The sequence below is a fragment of the Leptinotarsa decemlineata genome, unplaced genomic scaffold (assembly GCF_025532065.1).
Source record: "Leptinotarsa decemlineata unplaced genomic scaffold, Ldec_3_MD MMD2_tig00026282_RagTag_RagTag, whole genome shotgun sequence".
In the NCBI taxonomy this organism is placed as follows: domain Eukaryota; kingdom Metazoa; phylum Arthropoda; class Insecta; order Coleoptera; family Chrysomelidae; genus Leptinotarsa; species Leptinotarsa decemlineata.
The window spans coordinates 16,336,609-16,360,466 of NW_027412668.1; the positions used below are offsets into that span (position 1 = coordinate 16,336,609).

General features: G+C 33.9%; 1 protein-coding gene across 4 annotated transcripts in view; it reads left to right on the forward strand.

Annotated features, from left to right (window-relative positions):
• The window catches only part of LOC111504603 (voltage-dependent T-type calcium channel subunit alpha-1G), a 639,024-nt gene that overhangs the window by 581,513 nt on the left and 33,653 nt on the right, over positions 1 to 23,858 (forward strand). For 3 of the 4 annotated variants that reach the window (XM_074179901.1, XM_074179899.1, XM_074179900.1), the window contains exons 16-20: positions 3,007 to 3,198; positions 5,066 to 5,245; positions 11,742 to 12,095; positions 21,173 to 21,325; positions 21,384 to 21,688. In XM_074179901.1, the coding sequence (XP_074036002.1) occupies positions 3,007 to 3,198; positions 5,066 to 5,245; positions 11,742 to 12,095; positions 21,173 to 21,325; positions 21,384 to 21,688 (1,184 nt within the window). The remainder of the gene's footprint in view (positions 1 to 3,006; positions 3,199 to 5,065; positions 5,246 to 11,741; positions 12,096 to 21,172; positions 21,326 to 21,383; positions 21,689 to 23,858) is intronic. The other variant, XM_074179902.1, reaches the window with a different exon arrangement.

Consider the following 23,858-nt stretch of genomic DNA (forward strand, 5'->3'; position numbering starts at 1 on the left):
CAGTTTGATATCTAATACATATAAAGTTATATATTGATACAGGGTGAAATTTCAGAATCGAGTAAAAAATTAACCGTAGAAGCCATTGGTACTATCTTGAATTTTCTTCACGAAAATATATATTCTCATAACTTGTGATTTTATAATTCATCTGATTTACTACATGTTAAAGAGATGAGTATTCATCTTGATACATTTAAGAAAAAAATTAATTCCTACCAGTTTGAGTCTGAAAGTTACTTCTTTGCATAATATACACATTTTTGTTTATAAATAATTGTTTGTGATTGATTGCTTCCTTATTTTCTTTGGAAGATTTCCCTTTTTTTATATAGAGATAGAGAAGTAGACAGCCCAAACCTTTGTTTTCCGAGAATTTATTCCGTTTTCAAAAAACTCATCTTAAGTAAATTATCATCAAACCATTTTTAAATAACTTTAAAATGTATTTCCTCATTTTTGGGAAAGTTTTTGGCGTTCTATTACTCCATCTTGATACAAAAAAGAAGGATGAGGAAGTCTTCCAAAGAAAGGAAGGAAGTAACTCTATACATGGATGTGTAGATCATGCAAAGAAGTAACTTTCAGACACAAACTGAAAGAAAGTCCTCCTGAAACAGCTACTTTCATATAAACGAAAGAAAAAATCCTTTCGAAACAAATACTTCTATATGAACACTGAATTATACAGAAGATACTTTTCTCTACTCAGTTTGTATTTCAAACATTCATTGTGGAATAAAAATCAGATATCATTCACATGAGTTCTACTTTAAATGAATGGTAATAAATTGCACTTACATAGAACACTGCCATCCTCACTGGTATACACCGATGTTTCGCCTTAAGACACTTGCCCTAAGGCTCTTCAGTACCAAATTGGATAACATTATAGAAAATACACACACTTCATTCATGAATTACGATTTTTTAATGTCACGAATAAGCTTGATCTGCTTATGTCATCGATGACATCGTAATGACATTCATTCACCTATTTGATTTAATCCTTAATTTAATAATTAAGCAGATCAAGCTTATTCCGTGACATTAAAAAATCGTAATTCATGAATGAAGTGTGTGTATTTTCTATAATGTTATCCAATTTGTTACTGAAGAGCCTTAGGGCAAGTGTCTTAAGGTGAAACATCGGTGTATACCAGTGAGGATGGCAGTGTTCTATGTAAGTGCAAGTTATTACTATTCATTTAAAGTAGAACTCATGTGAATGATATCTGATTTTTATTCCACAATGAATGTTTGAAATACAAACTGAGTAGAGAAAAGTATCTTCTGTATAATTCAGTGTTCATATAGAAGTATTTGTTTCGAAAGGATTTTTTCTTTCGTATAATTCAATGTTTATATGAAAGTAGCTGTTTCAGGAGGACTTTCTATCAGTTTGTGTCTGAAAGTTACTTCTTTGCATGATCTACACATCCATGTATAGAGTTACTTCCTTCCTTTCTTTGGAAGACTTCCTCATCCTTCTTTTTTTGTATCAAGATGGAGTAGTAGAAAGCCAAAAACTTTCTTTCCCAAAAATTAATCAGTCCTAAAAAAATATAACCCCTTCAATTCAAATATTTCCTCAGTATTTCTTAAGAGCTGCATGTTATAACCATGTCATCAGCAAAACTGTGAATTTCGATAATATTAATACTTTGTTGATCATTTAAATGAATATCGAATGAAACGGTATCTAATATACTCCCTTGTGGAACCCCATAATTGAAATATTTGGTTTTGCTGAAAATTTTATTTGATTCTTTCTCTAAATTATATCACTGAAATAATTTTTAGTGAATCACATATTTGTTCTCGAAACAATTCGATACAATTTTTTAAGAATACTTCCACTAACAGTGTAAAATTCTTTACATAATGTTTATGTATTTCTATCTTAGGGATTGATAAAGAAAGTATAGTTAGATAACGAATAATATTGTGTGTGTATTTGGGTGATGATATTTTGAGTTTTTCTTCAACTTTTGCCAGATTTGATATAATACTACATATGGGTGTATGAATTTGTGCAATATTTTTTGTCTGATTCATATATTGGCTTCATTATACGTTGTTTTCAAGAATTTACGTCAACGAATTATTGCTGAACGACCGAACATTAGGTACACCTAAAATTAATGAAAATATCCGAAACACTGTTACAGCATCAGTACTTATTGAAATATTGTCTATTTCAACAATTATTTAGTTTTATATTACGTTGTCTCCAGTTGAAACCATTTCATTTCAACATAATTTTTGTAGCACTTCATGACTTATGATTTTCAACGTATCAGTTGCAACCCTTGAAAAGTATTCTCGCACTAAATGATATCAAATTTTTTTTTGCAGCTTTCGATTCTGTTTTTCCTAATGAACTCACATTGTTGAATGAGAAACTTTTTTGATTCATTGGTCATCAAGAAATAATATAAGTTGGACGCCCCACAATCGATTTTATCATTACTAAGTTAATAGATTAAAATAATATGGATGATGAAAATGTAGTAGACTTTTACCGCACGATATAAAAAGAACATAAAAGAAACATCAATGAGGAGTAAGAAAAATAACGTACTGAAATAATATATAAAGTCAGTAAAAGCAAATGTGGAAACCCGTAAAAAATTGGCAAGAAACTAATAAAGGAAAGAGGACCAATGGAAATAATCACTATTGAAAACAATACCGTCACAAAAAAATCAATATACCTGCTTTCAATTGATTATTTATTCAGTTCTGAAGTTATAAAAACTTCTATAGCAATTATCTACAATTTGTATATTTTTCAAATAATATATTACAGTGTATATCACTAATTATGAAATTTTAGAAGGCCATTATACTCAAATGTAGATTATTTCTAAATTTTACACACACAATCATTTACAATTATTACTATTGAAACAAAATTCATGAACCTCTCTGGAAAGTATAACTACTAAAATGACGGAACTGTATTCTCCTTGTTTGTTAATGAAGATTTCTTTTTTGACACAGGACAAAAAGAACTGTTGGAAGTCTGCAGAAGAATTGTGGAAGTTCAGTGATTTCGATGGACACAGATCGACTCTCGGTACAGTGAACTATGATAATAAAGACAGAAATACTAAAAAGGAATGTTGTTTCATTGGCAAAGAACCAAAATGCAATATTCAGAAAGAATCAATGTTGAAACAACCAATTAGGAAGGTAAGTATTAATTTTCTCCTCAATCCAGAAAAATAGTATTTTAAAGTGAAAGAGGATAGTGAGATAAGAAAAAATTAATAAGGTAAAATGTTGAATTCTTGATGCAACTTCAGTATAGGTACCTTATTTTGTCGACGAAATGAGGGAAACAAAAATCAATTCCTCATCTGTAATAAGATTAATTCTTGTCACTACAGTTTTTACTGGATGCATATTGCCTCAAAATAAGTTCTAACATTGGTTACTTTAATATCAGTGAAGAACCATAGTTTGAAACATCATTGAGAGTGCCATTATTGGCCATTGTTGGAAGAATAATAGGGAGACTACATCCAGGAAAAATCAAAGATAAACGAGGCTCTGGTTTCAACTCGTTGTCTTTCAGTGAAAGCTGCAGTGGAAAATATAAAACAAATCCACTATACTCTTTTGCCTTATTCGTGGAGTAAAAATACAGTTCTCATGGTTCAGCCGAGAACCACTGATGAGACTTATGGTGGTTCGAATCAGCGCTGTCTGGACGAATGCATTGTTTTTGGACTCTGGTGTCAACAAGTTCAGTGTAAATTTGTAATGGAATAGAGATTGAATTTTTTGAGTAATTTAGTTTGAATATTCGAAAGTAACTAAAAAGGTCATTTGTTATTCAAACAGGATGGTTCTACTATTGTTTTTGGAGTGAGTCACTTTTTAGACGAAAATTTTCCACAACACTGGCCTTAGAGAGGATGAAATAATAAATGATTCTCACGATCAACAGGTTTTCCGGACGATTTCCTTTTGTAGGAATTCCTGAAAACTGAAATATATAGAACACAACCAGCGTCTAAAAGATGTGTGTCAAAGAATTGTGCAGAATCAACTATTAATTTTTGTGTATACATATATTGGAGGTAATCAGTTTGAAAATGTTATCAGCTGAATTAATAACTATGAAAATTGAAATTTTGATAAATCATTTTTCATAAAAATGTCAGGCAATTTTAAAATTCAAACACTACATTGAAGATAATTCCAAAAGCTTCCAAACAACATCTTACTCAACAGCCAGATATTTTTGAATGCAACTTCGGAAAACAGCCTCAATAAAGGTTTATCGAAAGAGGACGTGACGTCTCAAAAAAATATTTTATAGCACATATAGGCTATGTACTTATTCGACCTGAAATGCACCAAACAACTTCATATTTGTTTCAAAGTAATTATGAAATGAATGCATTTATATATAATAATGAACAGGGTGAACAAAACTCATATTTATTATCCAAACATACATTTTTATTTCTCATCGCTGCACAAAACTCAAACTTGAATAATTGAACTACAGGAATACTTTCAATCATTGAATGTAATAAAAAACGTAGTTCTCATTTCTATTGAAATATTCTTTAACTATAAATAAGATAATTACTTATGGCAAGCTTGATTGGGCTTTCCTGGGTTGATCACATCTCAAACCTCAACAGCGTGATTCAGACGCTAAACCGACAGTCGCACATATCTTGTGATGTCATACTAGCTTTCGATGAACGCGCAGGTTTGAAATCGTGTATTACGATGAATGCTTCCGATTTGAAATTTTTCCTTTTGTTTTCTGGATGACAAGCACTATCAAAATACACTTAAAAAGTGCTCAAAATTATATTTGACTGAAGGACCCTACATATTTGTGATTGAACATTATCATCTTATTCATACTCTTTGTGTGAAATTTTATTTAAAATTGAAATTCGACAGTGAAACTGCTCGTAATGGTGTAAAAAACATAGCCTTCACTCGTTCTTGGACTATGCTCAAAAGGTCAATGATTTCTTACAGTTTTCTGTGAAAAAAATCTGCAGTTCATTAATATTGCTCTCAATTTCAGCCATCCCCACCAATGATTACTCACACAGCAGCAACTCCTCAAGACTCTCCGAGTACGGTCCTTGATGATTTTCCAGAATTTCGTTATCATATCACATCGATAATGAACGAAAACCTTTCTGGAAGTGAAAGCAGTCCTGGACATCCATCCACTGCTGATTCCATAACACAAAAGACTACGGTATGTTAATATTCTTTCTACATCAATTTATCCCACTTATGATATTGATAATGATAGTGATGATAATGATCATCATCAGATCAATCAGTTCAAAAAGTATTAATACATCAGTGAAATAATATAGGTACATTCAACTTATGATGATAATGATAATGATGAATGTCTTCATTCATCCGTGACACAAATAAACATAAGAAATATGGAAAGATGATGAAAACGCGAGGTTCTCTGGACCTCATCTCAGAAAGACAACTTATATACGGAAAATCAAACACAACTATCTGGGAATATTACTGGAGCTTCATCCCAACACCAAACCGTTGTTTTTAACACCTCGACACGTGTTTCAATCACCAAGTGATCATCTTCAAGGAGAAGATTGAAATGTTCAATCAGTTCAAACAGTATTAGTACATCAGTGAAATAATATAGATAGATATATTAAACTTATGATGCAGAATCGACGTAGACTTGGCCTGGTGTATCAAGTAATCAAGGAAATCATCACCTCGCCTGAAGTACGGCTCCCATTTTTTTTTCAAAATTACTAACAGTGAATTCTATGAATCCGTCAGGCAGAGAGTCGTACAGTTTTGTTAAGTAATAAAAAGAACTCGCTCAGAATTCTCGAACTTAATACTCTCTTACCCCACGGTATGAGGGGTGGTCATTAGTTGATAATGCTGGCACGCCTTCTCAGATATGTCGAGGATTCGGAGACAGAGCCTGACAAGGTCAATTTCAGGAAACATAATAAGAATAATAATAGCTTCTTCAACTCGACGTAAAGATCCAAACAATGATGCACCTCCATAGGAGTTTGCATCCTGAATCGTCCGTTCTACAGTTGTACTTCTCCTGACAACTGGGAGGCCATGGACTTTTGAGTTTGGAGTCTCTACATGACAGAATGGTACTGGATGGAGCCTGTAAAGTCCGCGACCATGAAGGAGTAAGAATTGGAAGATTCCTCTTCAGAACAGCTGTCACCGTGTTGGAACTTGTCCAGCAACAAGCAACTGCGGCAACGCCAGAAAAAATGAATGCATGGAATCTTTTTCAACACCATTGAAGACCTCGGTTCAACAGAGTGCCTTCGCAGGTCGACTAGACTGAAATCCAAAACTGAGGGGTGCATCATAGCCTGCCAGGATGGTGACTCCAACACCGCAGTCACCCTGAGAGAGCTTTATTACCACCTACAGCACTTTTACGGTATTAACAAGACACCACTGATGTGGCCCTACGCTCTGGAGGATATTGAATCCGTTGTGGTAGTTTAGGCTCCATAGAAAACAGATCTTATGTGGAACCGTATTTGGCACCTAATCGAGTGCATCTTCAGGGACCTAAAACACAGTGTATTAAAATATTTAAAGAATTCCCAGAACCAAAAGAGAGGTATGGTGGGCTCAAAATGTACAATATTATTTTCCAACTGCATTCCATCTAGATACTAAAAAAGCAATTAAAAGTTCCTCTTATTAAAAAAACAGTTCGAAAGAAGTTCAATACGTAGTAATCTCAGAAGTTTTCTTCAACACACATTCAAGTTGAATCATAAACCTTCTCGAAATTATGATCCACCCTAATGAAATATTCTGTGTTTAACGGTGTCACTATAAAACTAGTTTCCCAAGTTTTCTACAATAAAAGTTCCATCGTTCATGAAACCGGGGTGATGCAAAACTGGGTTTTGCATCACCCCGAGGGGATATCGGTCATTTATTCACATTGTGGGTTTCACAAAACTTCGCTATCAAACTTTCATGACCTATCGGAATTAACGAACCCTTTTGGAGTCCTCGAAGGAACGGTCTCATTACACGTCTTTATTACGACACCAATCGCTCCAGAAAGTCTCGTTCCATTTCATTAAGTCGTTAAAGTAATGCTCCTTTATCGCCGATAATCGTTATAGCTTCTGTTGAAAAAGGTGGTAAGTATTTCCTCTTCTTTCCGGACGATATTCGTCACACGCAGAGCTGAAAACTCCACTACGAATATCGTCTTCCTCTATTGATCCAGAAGAATTACATCTGGCTTATTAGATTGAATGAGCATGGGGCTGCGGATTGAATTATTCCAATAAATTCGGCACTTTTCATTCTCCATAACAAATTCAATATCTACCGGAACGTAGGGAAACACTGGTGTCTCGTCAGTACCGTGAATACCATAACGGCCACGTTATGTTGATGGATATGGGCTAAGACCGCATATGCTGGGCATGCTGACAGCAAGTGCATTCGGTTCTCACGCGCTCTACAGCATGCTCTAAACCTTGTGTCTGGAATCTCTATTCCCATCACGCGAATGCGGTGTTATAAACATCATCCTGGCAGGCTATGATGAACCCTCAGTTTCCAACTCCAGCACACTTGACCTCAGTAAAAAGAAGATCGAAGATTGGGTGCTTTGATGAGTCAATGTCTTCAATGTTTTAAAAGGAGACTCCATGCAGTGGCTCATTCAATGCATGGGGTCCAATACATGATCTCCGTGGATTTCAAATTGGCTGGCAGGTTCCATCTCCCCACGTGGTAAATTACCATTGGATCCAAGAATCTTGTGCCCTAAGGAGATAAAATGAGCCAAGAATGACAGCTTTCTGCATTTGTCCGGCCAAGATTTCTGTCTTTGTGCGCCAAGTCGGCATGATCTTGAGATGGCATCATTCCACTAAGGACTCCAAAAATCATAATAATAATAATGATAATAATACATATACATGTGCATAAAACTTATCAGACTAGTCGAAAAAAGAAGGTAATCTACAAATAAATTGTTAAGATAGTGTTTGATAGTTTCACAATAATAAGGTATCAGGAAATATAAAGTTCTTAATACTTTTTCAGGAAGAAAATTTGTCAATTTATTTTTGAATAGAATTTCATTCAGATTCACATCTATTAAATCTCTTATTTCGTTGTAACATTTGATACCAATACGCTTTGGTGAATTTTCAGATTGACAACCTTGGGTAGGGTTGTCGAAGTCTTTCTTTATTCCAAGTATTATACATGTGAGTGTCCTAGTTCCTCATTAGTTCTTTTTGATTTCTTTTTATGTACATAATCAGTTCAAGAAAATATAAACATAGAAGAGTTAGTATTTGGAGATTCTTGAATGAACGTTTACATGTTGTAGTTGAATGAGTATGACACATTGTTAAATATTATCCTTTTTTGAGATACAAATGCAAATGCCCTCTCAAAGTTACAAGATGATTCCAAAATATGATAGGTAATTGTTATCATTAGATGACGTCGAATTTTTTGAAAATTGAATTCTATAATATTTATTTGATAATAGAGGCAAAACATCCAAATTCGATTAACTAAAGTGGGAAACCTGTCCTAAGGTATATATAGGGTCCGTCAAATAACTTTTTTTAATGCTATAAAAAAAACTACTGAATATTTCCTCAAATTTTTTTTATTTGAGAGTACAATCCTTCCGGTTAATAATGGAAAATAATTTCATTCAAATGGCTGCCTCGGCTGGCCATGCAGTAGGCTACACGATCGGTCCAATTTTTAAGCACATTTTCGATTGTGTGCAGCTGTATTTCACGAATATTGTCCTTTAAAGCGTCAATTGTCTCTGGCTTGTCGGCGTAACACTTATCTTTGACGGCACCCTACAAATAATAGTCCAACGGTGTCAAATCGCAGCTCCGAGGTGGGCAAACGACATCAGCTCTGCAGCTGATAATGCGATCTTCAAAAACAGGGCGCAAAACATCGAGTGTAGCTTCGGCTGTGTGGCACGTAGCGCCGTCCTGTTGAAACCAAATGTTGCCAATATCCTCCTCTTTAATTTTTGTGAACAAAAATTCGTTCAACATGATATGCATTTCATTAGTTCGGAATTCCATTGTCTAATGATTTGAAATCCCTGAAACACTCAATTGAATTATAAAGATTAGCTTAAAAAAATAACAATTATATTAAGCAAAAAATACTGAAATTATAATGAAAGCAACAATTGAAAATTGAACAATTAACAAGAAATGAAAATTGAAATTGAAAGATTTCAAGCCAAGTTACTTCACGACGTTTCGATTGTTAGTATCCAAAATCGTATTCGGATGGACTTATTTCTGGACTTATGACTGGACTTATTCCTCCGAGAGCTGAGTATTTATAGGTCATTCGAGTGCTTTCACCTATCCCCTATTTTCTCTCTCCGCTTCATCGGTTTTAGCGGGAGCTGGCCGTTTGGCAAGAGTTGTCCGTTTTCCGCTTGATTATAGATTTCCATATGTTGCGTATCTCTACGCTAACTTGGCTAAATACGATTTTGGACAGCTTATATGCGGCTTCTTTGAATTTTCTCTGATATACATATTACTCTTCAAAAACCCAGATTTTCTAAATTAAACATCAGACTCTGTCGTAATGTCCTTTAAAGCGTCAATTGTCTCTGGCTTGTCGGCGTAACACTTATTTTTGACGGCACCCTACAAATAATAGTCCAACGGTGTCAAATCGCAGCTCCGAGGTGGGCAAACGACATCAGCTCTACGGCTGATAATGCGATCTTCAAAAACAGGGCGCAAAACATCGAGTGTAGCTTCGGCTGTGTGGCACGTAGCGCCGTCCTGTTGAAACCAAATGTTGCCAATATCCTCCTCTTCAATTTTTGTGAACAAAAATTCGTTCAACATGGCCCGATAACGATCGCCATTGACTGTAACGGCCACTCCTTGCTCATTTTCGAAGAAAATAGCCCAATTATGCCTCTGGACCAAAATCCGCACCAAACAGTGACTCGTTTTAGGTGCCTTTGCTTTTCAATGTATGCGTGCGGGTTTTCTGTGCCCCAAATGCGACAATTTTGCTTGTTTACATACCCGCCAAGATCAAAATGAGCTTCATCTGAAGAGATGATTTATTTTGCAAAATCTGCATCTTCTGTAAGTCGATCGCAGGCCCACTTAGCGAAGCGAAAACGCATTGGATGGTCAGTTGGCTTCAACTCCTGAACCAATTGGACTTTGTATGGCGTCATACCAAGGTCTTTATGCAAAATTTGTCTCAATGATGTTTCCGAAAGTTCAATTGTTGAGAACGACGGTGCACACAATTTTTGCACACATTCTGAAACATTACCATTATTTTCAAAGTAATGTCGCAATATTTCCCAGCATTGTGCAAGCGTATACACAACCATATTCGTTCAGCGGAAGGATAAAACTAATTATCTGTCAAAGCAAACATGAGCTAAGTGTTATCATTCACGAAATAAGCACTAGTTGAAAAAAAACGTTAGATCGCGGACCCTATATTAGTCAAACCGACAGAACATTTAGGAATCGTATCCATGAACATCATATGAGCTAAGAAAACAAGTTTAACATATTCAAATAATCTTTTAGAAGAAAATCGTATCTTCAACGAAGATTTTGAAACTGAAAATAAAGGTTTAAAGTTTAATCATTTGGAATCAATGGAAATTGATAAACCTGAAAATTCAAACATTCTAATGAATGACCAACAAGATTCAAATAAATCACCATTATTAAACTTGTTTTAATAATAACCGATAAAGTATTATGTATTATGCTTCAGGTAATCATAATGGGGAATGTTCCACAATTTGGGTTATTACAGCAAATGCAAGTTTGAACAAAATAAAGTTGAGTTTAATTCATGAGTTTCTCAAATTCACTTCGAAAAGTATTCAAATTGATGTTTCAAATGTTGGGTTTTAATTTTTAAAGGGATTTGTTTCTAATTCACATATTGGCAACAGCGCCTATATCAAGTTAAAATATTTTATACGTACCTAGATATTCTACTTTAAAAAAGAAAAATTATTATCATAAATCAAGAATTAAGGCAAAATATAAAGTATACTTCAATACCACCTCCACAAGCCACATAAACAAGAATTGTTTTGTTATTTATTTATATAGAGGAAGATAGGTTAGGTGCACAAAATGTCATATATCACAGAATGTCTCGGAACTCGGAACATAAGTGAACAGAACAGCACGCCTCTGAAATATGTCATCTTTGTTTGTTTCATACAGGTAACAGATTCATTGTCCTTTTTAAGTATTGAAATAATCCTTTGAAGAAAAAGGTTGAAATGATAAGTTTAAAATGCGTTGTTTTAGAGCTCTTTTATGAAAACTACTTGATTTTCGTCAGGAGGAACATTCCCCATAAAAGGTATATAAAAGATGTAGGTGTTTTGGGTAATTTGATCTAGTCAGTACCTAAGTAGGTATTCTCAATTGTGATTACGAAGGGTATATAAATATCAAGGTAACAATGAAATTATAGTACCTAATTCACTGCGAAAAAGATACTGTGTTAGCGAAAAATGTCGTGATATATTTCTTTAAATAAAGTTTGTGGGGATCAAATCGTTAGGTGTAATTTATGAAGTCGCTATGAATCTTCATTCGGCCATTCAAGTAACGGCCGAATCAATCAGAAAAATATTCATTTAAATTAAAGCTACAATTGAATTTTTGTTCCAGAGTCTAAGCTTGCTCAAACCTCCTACTCTCTCTCCTCCGCCTCTCAGTTTTCGACACTTTGAACTAACTCCTGAAGAACCACCAGATCTTTTCGCTGGAAAATTAGTGACACATAACGAGAGGATCGGCTCCAAAACGATGACTTTTTCCGAAAAGATCACACCCATGCCAAATCAAAATGGAAACAGACAGATCCAAGACAGAAACAAAATACAAAGAAAATGTTCTTGGAAGTTGGCATCCAAGCCAAGTTTGAAGAGGAAAAAAAATAGGAGCGGATCCGACTCTGAGGCTGTGCCTCTAAATAACGGACGAGACCATTCGCAATGCAATGGAGGCGGTGTGACTAGACATGTGAGTATTTCATGAAGTAGATAATGACTTTTCCATTATTCGTCGCTTTTTCCATCTCAAATCATAGATGAAGAAATTTGAAAAAATTTGTGAATGAATGAATGAAGTATTATTATTTCATCAGTTTATCATTGCAAGCGAAGCCAAATAATGAATATCTAATTTCAATATCTCAGATGATATGCATTTCATTAGTTCGGAATTCCATTGTCTAATGATTTGAAATCCCTGAAACACTCAATTGAATTAAAAAGATTAGCCTAAAAAAATAACAATTATATCAAGCAAAAAAAACTGAAATTACAATGAAAGCAACAATTGAAAATTGAACAATTAACAAGAAATGAGAATTGAAATTGAAAGATTTCAAGCCAAGTTACTTCACGACGTTTCGATTGTTAGTATCCAAAATCGTATTCAGGTGATGACTGGACTTATTCCTCCGAGAGCTGAGTATTTATAGGTCATTCGAGTGCTTTCACGTATCCCCTATTTTCTCTCTCCGCTTCATCGGTTTTAGCGGGAGCTGGCCGTTTGGCAAGAGTTGTCCGTTTTCCGCTTGATTATAGATTTCCATATGTTGCGTATCTCTGCGCTAACTTGGCTAAATACGTTTTTGGACAACATATATGCGGCTTCTTTGAATTTTCTCTGATATACATAGTACTCTTCAAAAACCCAGATTTTCTAAATTAAACACCAGAATCTGTCGTGATGTCGTTACATGATTAGCAGATTTCATCGATTTTTTTATACCTGCCAAAATTTGACTCGCATAAATACATCAAATATAATAAAAAGTAATAAAATAACTCAGGGTAAGTAAGAGTTTTTCTTGAATTTCTAATTGTAGGCCATCAGAACAACCATATTGTCTCTAATGGCTGCTCATCGTTTTGAGGTTCAACTCAGTACCCCTCGAACTTCACTGTTTGATAACTCTCTTATTTGGAGAACTGCGTTAATGTGGAATGAACTTCTCGAGAACGTTTTTTCAAATGGATTTAATCTCCAGCGATTCAAATTCAATATGAATCACTACTTTCGCACAGGCACCGCTCTAAGAGCGCCTTAAGAATTTTCCTGTAGTGCTTGTGTTTTATACATAGAAAAAACGTTGAAATTGGTTTGGAATGGTTTATATATTGACAAGTTATCAACATTCAAATCTGAAACGTCTAAAATGACAGGAATGTACTCGGAATGAATTCAACAAATCAAAATCGAGTTCCTTTTTGGATAAATGCTCGATGTCTCGTGTTCTTGTTTTCCGTACCTATAATTCGCATGTTGGCCTATTAAAACTCAATTTCTTGAAATATCTGAATTTTAATTCAGATGACAAGTTTGGTTATTCAATTATCAATCTAAACAAACATTTTTGTAACTTGAGGAGGGAGGATAATATAAAAATGAATCAGTTAACTTGTCTTGTGATCTAATAATTTTTCTGAAGAAGATTGGTTTCGAATTCAATGAAATTTTACTTCAGGGCTCGAAAAGTAGTTTCTTCTTGTTAATATTACTATTTTAAAAACCATTAGACGTATTAGATATATATATATATATATATATATATATATATATATATATATATATATATATATATATATATTTAAAAATTAATTAAAAACATTACAACAACCAAAGCACCAACCCAAAAAAATGTCTAATGCCTTTTAAAATAGTACTATCAACACAAAGAATCTACTTTTCGAGCCCTGAAGAAGGATGTAATTAATGTCGAAACTTCGGCAAGAGAACAATTGTTTTTTCAAGAAAAATTTGATACTGTTACACAACCAACCTTTCATCATAAAAAATACAACAGGGCTTTTCATGATGAGCGTTAATTAGCCGTTTCTGACAAACTATTCAACAGATCAACCTGAAAATTTCACAGTATGCATACATCAATATGACCTACACGCCTAAAATATTTCAGACGAAGCAGCGTTGTCGCTTCTACTATAAAGTAGCGATTTCTTTGATTTTTCAAATATAACACCCCATATATAATATCAAATTATGATTCATTATCACTTTGTCAACAAATTCATATACTATTTCCCTATACCTATCTATTACCGTTTAGAAGATATAAATTAATTTCGATATTTCTTTTACCAAACATGAACTTTTATTAATGCTGATAATCTTGAACTCTCTTGCACTAAAACGATCAAATTTGAAATGAAGTGGAGTGATACTATGAGGATCTTCACTCCGAGTCATATTTTCATTTGCCTCATACAGGGTCTTCAAAAAATGCAGATACTTTGATCTCATGATAAAATGAGTAGAACTCAATTTTTTCAAATGGAACACCCTGTATATTTCAACATTTTTGAGCTCTACATCCAATTGTAGGTTAACTTTGTTCAGATAATACTATTTCTATTTTGAACCGTTTTCGAGATAAACTGTTTCAAACGGAAACTGACGTGGTTTTCTTGCTCGTTTTTTTTGAATTCATCACTTATTTTGGATATTCAACATTTTTTTTTATACTTAGTAATATTTCTTTTTATACTTAGTAATATTTCTTTTTATACTTAGTAATATTTCTTTTTGATCCAGTTTTTTAACTGTCTCAGATCAATCAATTCAAAATTGGTATGTTAGGTACATACCTTAGGTAACCTTAGAAAAAGTTACAATTTGTATACATTGAGGTATTGGTCTCTAACGTACAACAAACAGTACACATTATTATTTTTTAAAAGTGTGCTTTGGAAAAATAAATAAACCAATTATTTAACGTCAGACTTTCGTTGGTGGTTTTGACTGATTGTGATAGCCACCAATTATAATAGAATAATGCCAAGAAAAGGTTACAGTAATGAAGATTTCTTGACTTTATTAATAATTTATGGTGAGTGCAATAGAATTGCAAGTAGAACATGCCGAGTATTTCATGAAAGATATCCACAACTTCCGAAGCCGAATAATGATGTGATAAATTGACTACTAAAAAACTGTAGGTTGAATGGAACCTTCCGTCCAAAAATCATTCGTAAGAAGACTAAAGTGGATGATGATGGCAATGGTATAAAAGTTTTAGGATACTTTCATGCATTTCCAAATGCTTCTCTGCACGAGGCTGAAAAGGAGATAGGTATACCCTACGTGACAATTTGTCGAATTCTTGATAAGCATAAATGGCATCCCTATAAGTTCTACTGTGTCCAACATTTGAAAGAGACTGATTTACCTCGTAGAGTGGAATTCTTTGAATGGTTACTTGTCAAGACTCAAGAGGATAAACATTTCCTTGACAATATCATATGGACAGATGAGGCCAAGTTCACAAAAAATGGAGTTTTCAATAGACACAACAGTCATTATTGGGCGCCAGAAAATCCCCATGTTGTTCGCCAAAGGGTTTTTCAAGAAAGATGGCAGTTCAATGTATTTTGTGCCATAAAGAATGAGTCAATTTTTTATATCGAGTTTTATGATGATAATTTGAATGCATCAAAAGATGAAGATTTACTGAGGAATGGAATTCAAATAATTTGTGTATAGTACCAAATGGATGGTGCCCACCCCATAATTCGCATTCAGTCAGCGAAGCTTCAACCGAAATCTTCGAAGACAAATGAATTGGTATAATGGACCTTTTCGTTGGCCGCCTAGAACACCAGATGGCAATCCATTACATTATTTCGTTTGGGGTTTCATTAAAAATATAGTTTACTCTACTCCAATAACAACAATGAAAGATATGAAATCGAGAGTTACAACTGCTTTCAATAGTTTGACTCCAGACTTGATCAGAAGCGCTACACATGACAATCTCTTGAAGAGATTACATGTTTGTTTAAGTAGAGGTGGAGATGTGTTTGAACATATTCTGAAATACACTGACGATTAAATTAACTCATTAATTTATGGGTTTATTATTTTCAGTTCGTGTTTCAACGTTAATAAAACTATTGTTTGAAGATGGTTGAGGAGTATTTTAATAATTATCTTTTCATTGTATTATCTGTGACTAATTGAGAAACATCAAACGAAATCTGTTTTACAAAAATGAGTGATGAACAAGGAAACCATGTCAATTTCCGTTTGAAACAGTTTATCTCGAAAACGGTTCAAAATAGAAATAGTATCATCTGAACAAAGTTAATCTAAAATTGGATGATGTAGAGCTCAAAAATGTTAAAACAAATATACAGGGTGTTCCATTTGAAAAAATCGAGTTTCACTCATTTTTTCATGAGATCAAAATATCTGCGTTTTTTGAAGACCCTGTATGAGGAAAATGACTCGGAGTGAAGATCCTCATAGTATCACTCCACTCCATTTCAAATTTGATCGTTTTAGTGCAAGAGAGTTCAAGATTATCAGCATTTATAAAAGTTCATGTTTGGCAAAAAAAATATCGAAATTAATTTATATCCTCTAAACAGTAATAGATAGGTATAGGGAAATAGTATATGAATTTGTTGACAAAGTAATAATGAATCATAATATGATATTATATACGGGGTGTTCTATTTGAAAAATCAAAGAAGCCGCTACTTTATAGTAGAAGCGACAACGCCGCTTCGTCTAAAATATTTTAGGCGTGTAGGTCATATTGACTTATGCATACTGTGTAATTTTCAGGTTGATCGGTTGAATAGTTTGCCAGAAACGGCTAATTAATGCTCATCATGAAAAGCCCTGTATAGCCGTGTACATTTTCGACACTAGAAAAAATGGTGGATGAGATGAGAAACATTGATGATTCGCAACGATTTATCGGCTTCCGTCTACCCTAATTGAGCAACTTCACCAAATTTAATAATTGTTTTGGTGAATTCACAATAATCTATCGGCTTCACTTCACCCTACTTCAGGAACTTCGCCAAATTTTTTAACCATTTTCTAAAAAATTATTTATGCAGTACGTCCCAGAGAGATATGACCTAATCGATAATTTTTTAAATAAGAACTCAGGTATTCAAAAGTATACCAAGCACATATAACTACCCAATTTCAAATTCCTCTTTCGCGTCGTTTTCGAAATCTAAGAAAAAAAAAATTTTTTTCGTTAACCAGCTGTCGCATCCCTACGAACGACAACCCTCAGAAGTCGAAACTTGTGTGAGCTTAGGATCAACGAGTTCTCACCTTTTAACGTGTAATTCCTAACACGTCATGAAGGAAAAACGTTTTGCTTCAAAAATAAACCAAAAATATCTTGAACTATGATATAATTCAAAACTAGCTGTTATAAAAATTTTGTCCACATGAAAGGTGAGGACTGATTTGGTACAAATACTCCAAAAAAATACAAAATCAGACAAATATTTCTGTTATAACTTTTACACAATGCTTTCTTTTCAAACTGCACCAGGGTTCCTGTAGTTTAATTAGGGAAATATCTTTCAGAAAATTTAGGCTAGAATTAGGTGTGTCACTCCAGCTTGAAAATAAAACTTTATACTACTTACTTGCTTACTTGCACATACTTCAAAAACACTTATCACTTCTGTGTCGGACTCTGGAACGATTCTTAAATTTGGCGAAGTTGTTGAAATATATTATTCACATCTCATTCACCATTTTTTCTATTGTCGGAAATGGACAGGGCTATATTTTCCAAATTTATCTATTTTTTATATTTTCCCCTTCTTAAGTTACATAAATGTTCATTTTAATTGATGATTGAATAACCATTCTTGCCATCTGAATCGAGATTTAGGAATTGTTTGACTTTCAGGGATTGAGTTTGAATATGTCAACATATTCATACAAATAGGTTCGGGCAACGGGAACCTTTGACTTCATTTAGATTAACAGACTTGATTTGAGATTGTGCTACAGACAGAACTGCTGCTCCCGTGAAAATGGGATGTTTATAAAGTGCATTCTATTTAAAACGAGCCACCCTGAATAACTTTCGGCACAAAGATTTTTAGGAAAAATAAAAATAGTATACAGGAGGACACATTTTGACATATTCACATTTGATGTTGATCCCCCTATAGCTCCCCCAGAGCTTTTCATCAATTTTTTGTAAAGGATCAACCTGTATTGTTTCGCATTATCAGATGCTCCATGATGAGCAAATTTGAACAAAGTATAAAACATATGGTCTGAAAATTATGGTTCGTGAGCTACAAATAATTTGAGTTGAAAACTAGCCACCCTTAATAACTTTTGGAACAATGATATGCAGGAAAAATAAAAAAACAGGTCAACAATTATACAGGAGGCCACATTTTGAAATATTCGGTCTAGAGACAAGTATGGAAACAATAAATCAGAAAAAGAGATTTTTTATCAATTCTTGAATGAAAATCTGATGACTGGACAATGAGAAAAAAAAAGTTACTGCAGTGAATGTTCAAAAAAGTTTTCACCAACTATCTCAAATTTTATAATGTTGTTGATTCTATCACATACACTTTAGAATTCAAATGACCCCATAGAAAGAAATATACAGGAGTAGATCCGGAGACTTTGATGGCCATTCGGAAGGACCTCTTCTACCAATCCAGCGACCAGAAAAATTATCATTCAAAAATTACAGAATGAAGGGATGCACCATCCTGCTGAAAAACTATTTCGTTTTCGAATAATCTTATATCCTCCTCAATTGCCCTATTGATGCACGGTATTATTCCATTCTCCAACATATCCAAATATTTGTCACTAGTCAAATTATCATCGATAAAAAAAGGTCCTATGATGTGGTCACCTAAAATTTACTCTGTATACTAGGGTTGACGTGTTTTTTCATTTTCTCTGCAAATCATAGTACCAAAAGTTATTCGGGGCTTGTTTTAAATGAAATGCACTGTATATCCTAACTAGTGTCAGTACTTCATGAATTGCTGAACAAGTAAAAGATAGGATTTCATATACATATCTCCTTCAACCATATGACTCTTTCCGGGACTTTCATGGGGTAGTTTTCAGAATGTATCTCAGATAACTGCATGGGCATTTTTTTGATGGAAGTAGCATCGTTTGAATATATTCAGCCTGTCAGAGGAAAGTTACATTTTTGTGGGTTGTGAATCAGTTTTAGCTGATTAATCTCTTCACATCATATTCCGTACAATTTTTTCCGATTCTGAATTGTTGAACAGGGGTTACTGGTTCACTAATATCCTGGTTTGGTGGTTGATATTTCCTTTCAGTAATTTTAATACACAATTCGTCTATTCACATCATATATACATGTATCTTATGTTCTCATATACGGCTCATCTTCGTAGTGGTGGTAAGATGAGTTGAGGGTTCAAAAGATATTATGGATTGGTTGAAAATTGGAATCAGGAATAGGTGGAAATAATCATAAACATTTTCCAGTAGTATCGGAGAATGTATTGCAACTATAATGATTATATTATCATAACTGATTTCAATTTTCAATAAGTTATGGTACAATTAAATATTCTCAAAATTTGGTAGACTATCTTCATTTGAAGTCAACATTATGTCAATTATTTCACTGATATCTGATAGGGGTAATATTGTGCTGTGAATGATATTTAATTCAACAATTAATATTGAATCATCGATATTGTTCAGTATTGTGTTCAGCAATCTATTTTCATTGTATCAAGCAACTTCTGAAGTCTTGAGAATAGTCTAAATCAAAGTTACGGACTTATTCAAGTCCGTTGCTAAGATTTTTGTTTGAGGTTTTGAGGTTCAACTCTGTGCCCCTCGAACTTCACTGTTTCTCTGTAGATCTGCGTTTATGTGAAATAAACTTTCTGAGAACGTTTTTCCAAATGAATCCAATCTCCAGCGATTCAAATTGAAAGGATATCGCTACGTTCGCACAGGCACCGATGTTAGAGTGCATTATGGATTATTTTCCGAAACCTCCACAAAATATTCACGATAAAAATTTCAAGGAAATCGTTGGGAACAAGAAGATACTTGTGTGCACTATTGAATTCAAACTTGGAAAGGTGTCAAAATTAACAAAACAATTCTTTGAGGTTAGATTCCCATCAGCTCGTTAACACTGGATCAGATTTTAGCTTCCCTTTTTGGTGATACAATTTCGAATGCAGATGTTATTATATATTCTTTAAAATACAATTTTTGTGGAGGATTCAATAATTCTTACTGTTTTATTAGATATACGATCTTCCAAAATCTGAAAAATAAATAGAGAATCTGCTCAAGTGTAATAAAGGGCAAACTGAAAAGTTCACCCGAAAAGTTACTGTGTAATATAAACCCCTGAAGAGTCAAATTACTATATTCATAAATTTTGCCTACAAATTGAAAAAAACTCAATTGGAAAAAATTAAATATTTTCACCAAGCTTTCACTTATGGCTAACGTTTCAGAAAAGAATCTTTTTCCGTTTTCAAAACCTGTTTTTTTTCTAAGGATAAAACACAAGCACTACAGGAAAATCCTTGAGGCTCTCTAAGAGCGGTGCCTGTGCAAAAGTAGCGAATTACATTGGATTGAAATCGCTGAAGATTAAATCTATTTGGAAAAACTTTCTTAGGAAGTTCATTCCACATAAAGACAGTTCTCTCTTTGGAACTTTCGTCTCATATTGTGAATATCTCTAACTCTTTTGACATACATCAAAATAATTGGTATTATTCTTGTTTGAATGCATTTTAGTTTTTTGCATTATTGGATATTGAAAAAGTAACAAAATTTTTTGACTTCATGAGTACTTTGACTAAAAATTTCACGGTATACATATTTATGTTTGAAAACAAAATCATGAATATGTCGATATATTTATAAATAGAAAGCTTTCATTGGCATTCGAGGGAAAATAAAAAAAACAAATCAGCCTAACACGGAATCACGTGTGATTACGTATTAGGAATCACACGTTAAAAGGTAAGACCTCGTTAATCTTTAGCTCGCACAAGTTTCGACTTCGGATGGTTGTCGTTCGTAGGGGTGCGACAGCTGGTTAACGGAAAAACAGATTTTAAACATTTTTTTTACTAATGAAATATCTTAAATTACCAAGATATCCACAATATTTCGGTTCGCTCAAATTAAAGTGATATTTCATTATTTGGCTATTGCGTGATAGATATCTATCACGGAGAAATGTTCGCTTGCATTTCGCTGTTTCATTTCAGGCAAGTTTGCGAAACGACTCATTATTGCAATCATCGATAAGGATTCAAAATGATACTCAAAAGGATACTCCAAATAATAAGATTGCTAAAGGACTTAGTCCCCAAAATTCCATTAGATGTAGATCAAACACTCACAGCTCTGTACCGCCACAAGTAAAGATCATTCCAGCTCAATGTTTTTCAGTATTATATCAACCCTATATATTTCTAGGGCCCCATTCCTCCAGGTCTGACGAGGAAAAATTCGCTCAAAAAATCTCCAATTCACAAGCTCAATAAGACGTCCACTCCTGTTTTGCCAAGAAAAAATGGCCAAAAAGAAATGAAGTCGGTGAACAGTTTGAACGATAAAACTGTTAATGATAAAGTGTTGCCTCAAATCCACACGGAAGAGAGCGCTGCAAGAACCTCTCCTAGATTGAGTGTGTTCAATAGATTGAAGATCATGTTAGAGACCACGGGATGTGTGAAGGGAAAAGATGAATATTCCTTGTATATATTTGCTCCGGATAATAGGTAAGCTCTTACATTCATATTGAATAAGATTTTTGAATGCACCAACCGAAATAAAGGATGGGATTCACCCCAACAATCGTAAGTTAACGGTAACCCTGGAAAAATATGAATTGAAGTCTCAAAATTACATTGAGTGATATTTTGTAAACTGATAATGATAATAATGATAATGGTTACTTTGATACTCCCAAAGAACATACATGTTCATACAGGAAATTAAGTAATAAAAACAATACGATGTATAAAATGAAATGATAACAAAAAACATCAGTCGATTCAGGAGACAATTTCAATGGAGATCAAAAGGAAAGAATCAATTAAATCTGGTATTTTGAATGCTGCTGCAAAATCATTCAATTATTCATTATTAATCTACAATAAATGTGTTATATTTTTCATTTATATTTTGAGTTCAGTGATGAGATTGACATTTTTAATGTAATTGGGCGGAATTTCAATGCCAGTGAAATACAATGATTTTTTTCCAAAACTGCTTTTTATTTGTAAATTTTTCAAATGGTTCAATTATCTGGTGAGATACTCATGGCTATCAAATTAACGATATATAAAGTATTTGAATAGATGAAAATACTTTATATAAATACCATTAAGCAAATCTGGATCGCCATTGACCTTATTCGACAATTCCTGAACGATGCTGATGAGACGTTTTTTTGGTCAAAATTCAGCAATTTTGGAACGAACTTTGCTGCCACATGCTTCATGCCTAAAATTTCCGAAATCAATTCATGACATGAGCCAACCGATATGCCGACATCACCAGCAACTTTTCTTCACTTTCTCAACATTTTCATCGGTTGTTGATGTGCTGAGCGTCCACGGCGACAGCCGTCATGGCATCTTCTCGATCTTCTATGCAAAACTTGTACCATTTGCAAACATATTTCTGACTCAGAGTACACTCATGATACGCCACTGTCAACATTTCAAGTGTTTTTTGAGCACTTAATACCATTTTTACACACAAAATTTGATGCAAATTCTTTGATCCATTTTTTTCAATAGCAGAAGATCATTTCATATTTGCATTTCAAAAAGAAAATTGAATATTGATTAAAGAGATACTGTTTTTTTTCAATTAATGAAGTATAATAAAACCTTCTATATCCAATATCGAAGAAAGATTATTATGAAAACAATAAATTGAAAATACACACATCGCCAAAATTCTTGGACCTCCCTCGTAAATTGTAAAACAAAATATTCATCATGGCTGGTTTTTTGTATATTTCATCGCCATTTCTTTCGCCTGTACTAGGCATACAAAAATGTTTACAAAAACAATATCCTCCAATTTTAGATACCAATGTTTAAAAAGTGGTTCATATAGATTTAATGTGTTTAAGTGATTGTTGATTTATCCTTTTCAATTATGCCTGGCAATAGAATTTCAGTATTCCATAGAGCAAGAGTAGTAGTTTTGCATGATGAGGGTATACCAAATCATCAAATCGCGGATAGACTAAGGATTCCCCGCGTTTCAGTTACCCGAATAGTGCATTTGTACCAGGAAACTAACAGTGTTAACTCTCGTGGAACTGGGCGTCCTAGTGTAACTATTTCAAGGGAAGATAGGTATCTAGCAGGATATGTACTTCGAAATCGAACCATAACAATCTCAGCAGTCCGAACTCATTCAAGAAGAACGTTTGGTCGATTAATTTCCAGTACCACAATACGACGGAGACTTGCAGGAGCCAATTTGAAATCCAGTAGGCCATTAGGAGTACCCAGGCTACATCCCAGACACATGGCCGCTGGCCTACAATGGGCACAGGAACACAAAGAATGGCTTTTAGCTCAGTGGCAAAATGTCCTTTTTTCGGACGAAACCAGATTTGGTTTAGTTAGTGATAGTCGGCGAGACAGAGTTTAGAGAGGACCAGAGCGACAATAAAGACTATCTTTTGCTAGAGGAGTCGTTCCATTCCAAGGAAGATCAGTAATGTTTTGGGGAGGCATAATGCATAGTCGTCGTACGCAGCTAATTCCCATTTGAGATACTATGACAGGGGATAGATATGTTCGAAACATTATTAAACCCATTATTTATCAAAGATTACCATGGCCAGCAAATTCACCAGACATGAATCCCATTGAGAACATGTGGAATTTTGTTAAACGAGCAATCTCAAACAGAGTTTATCCT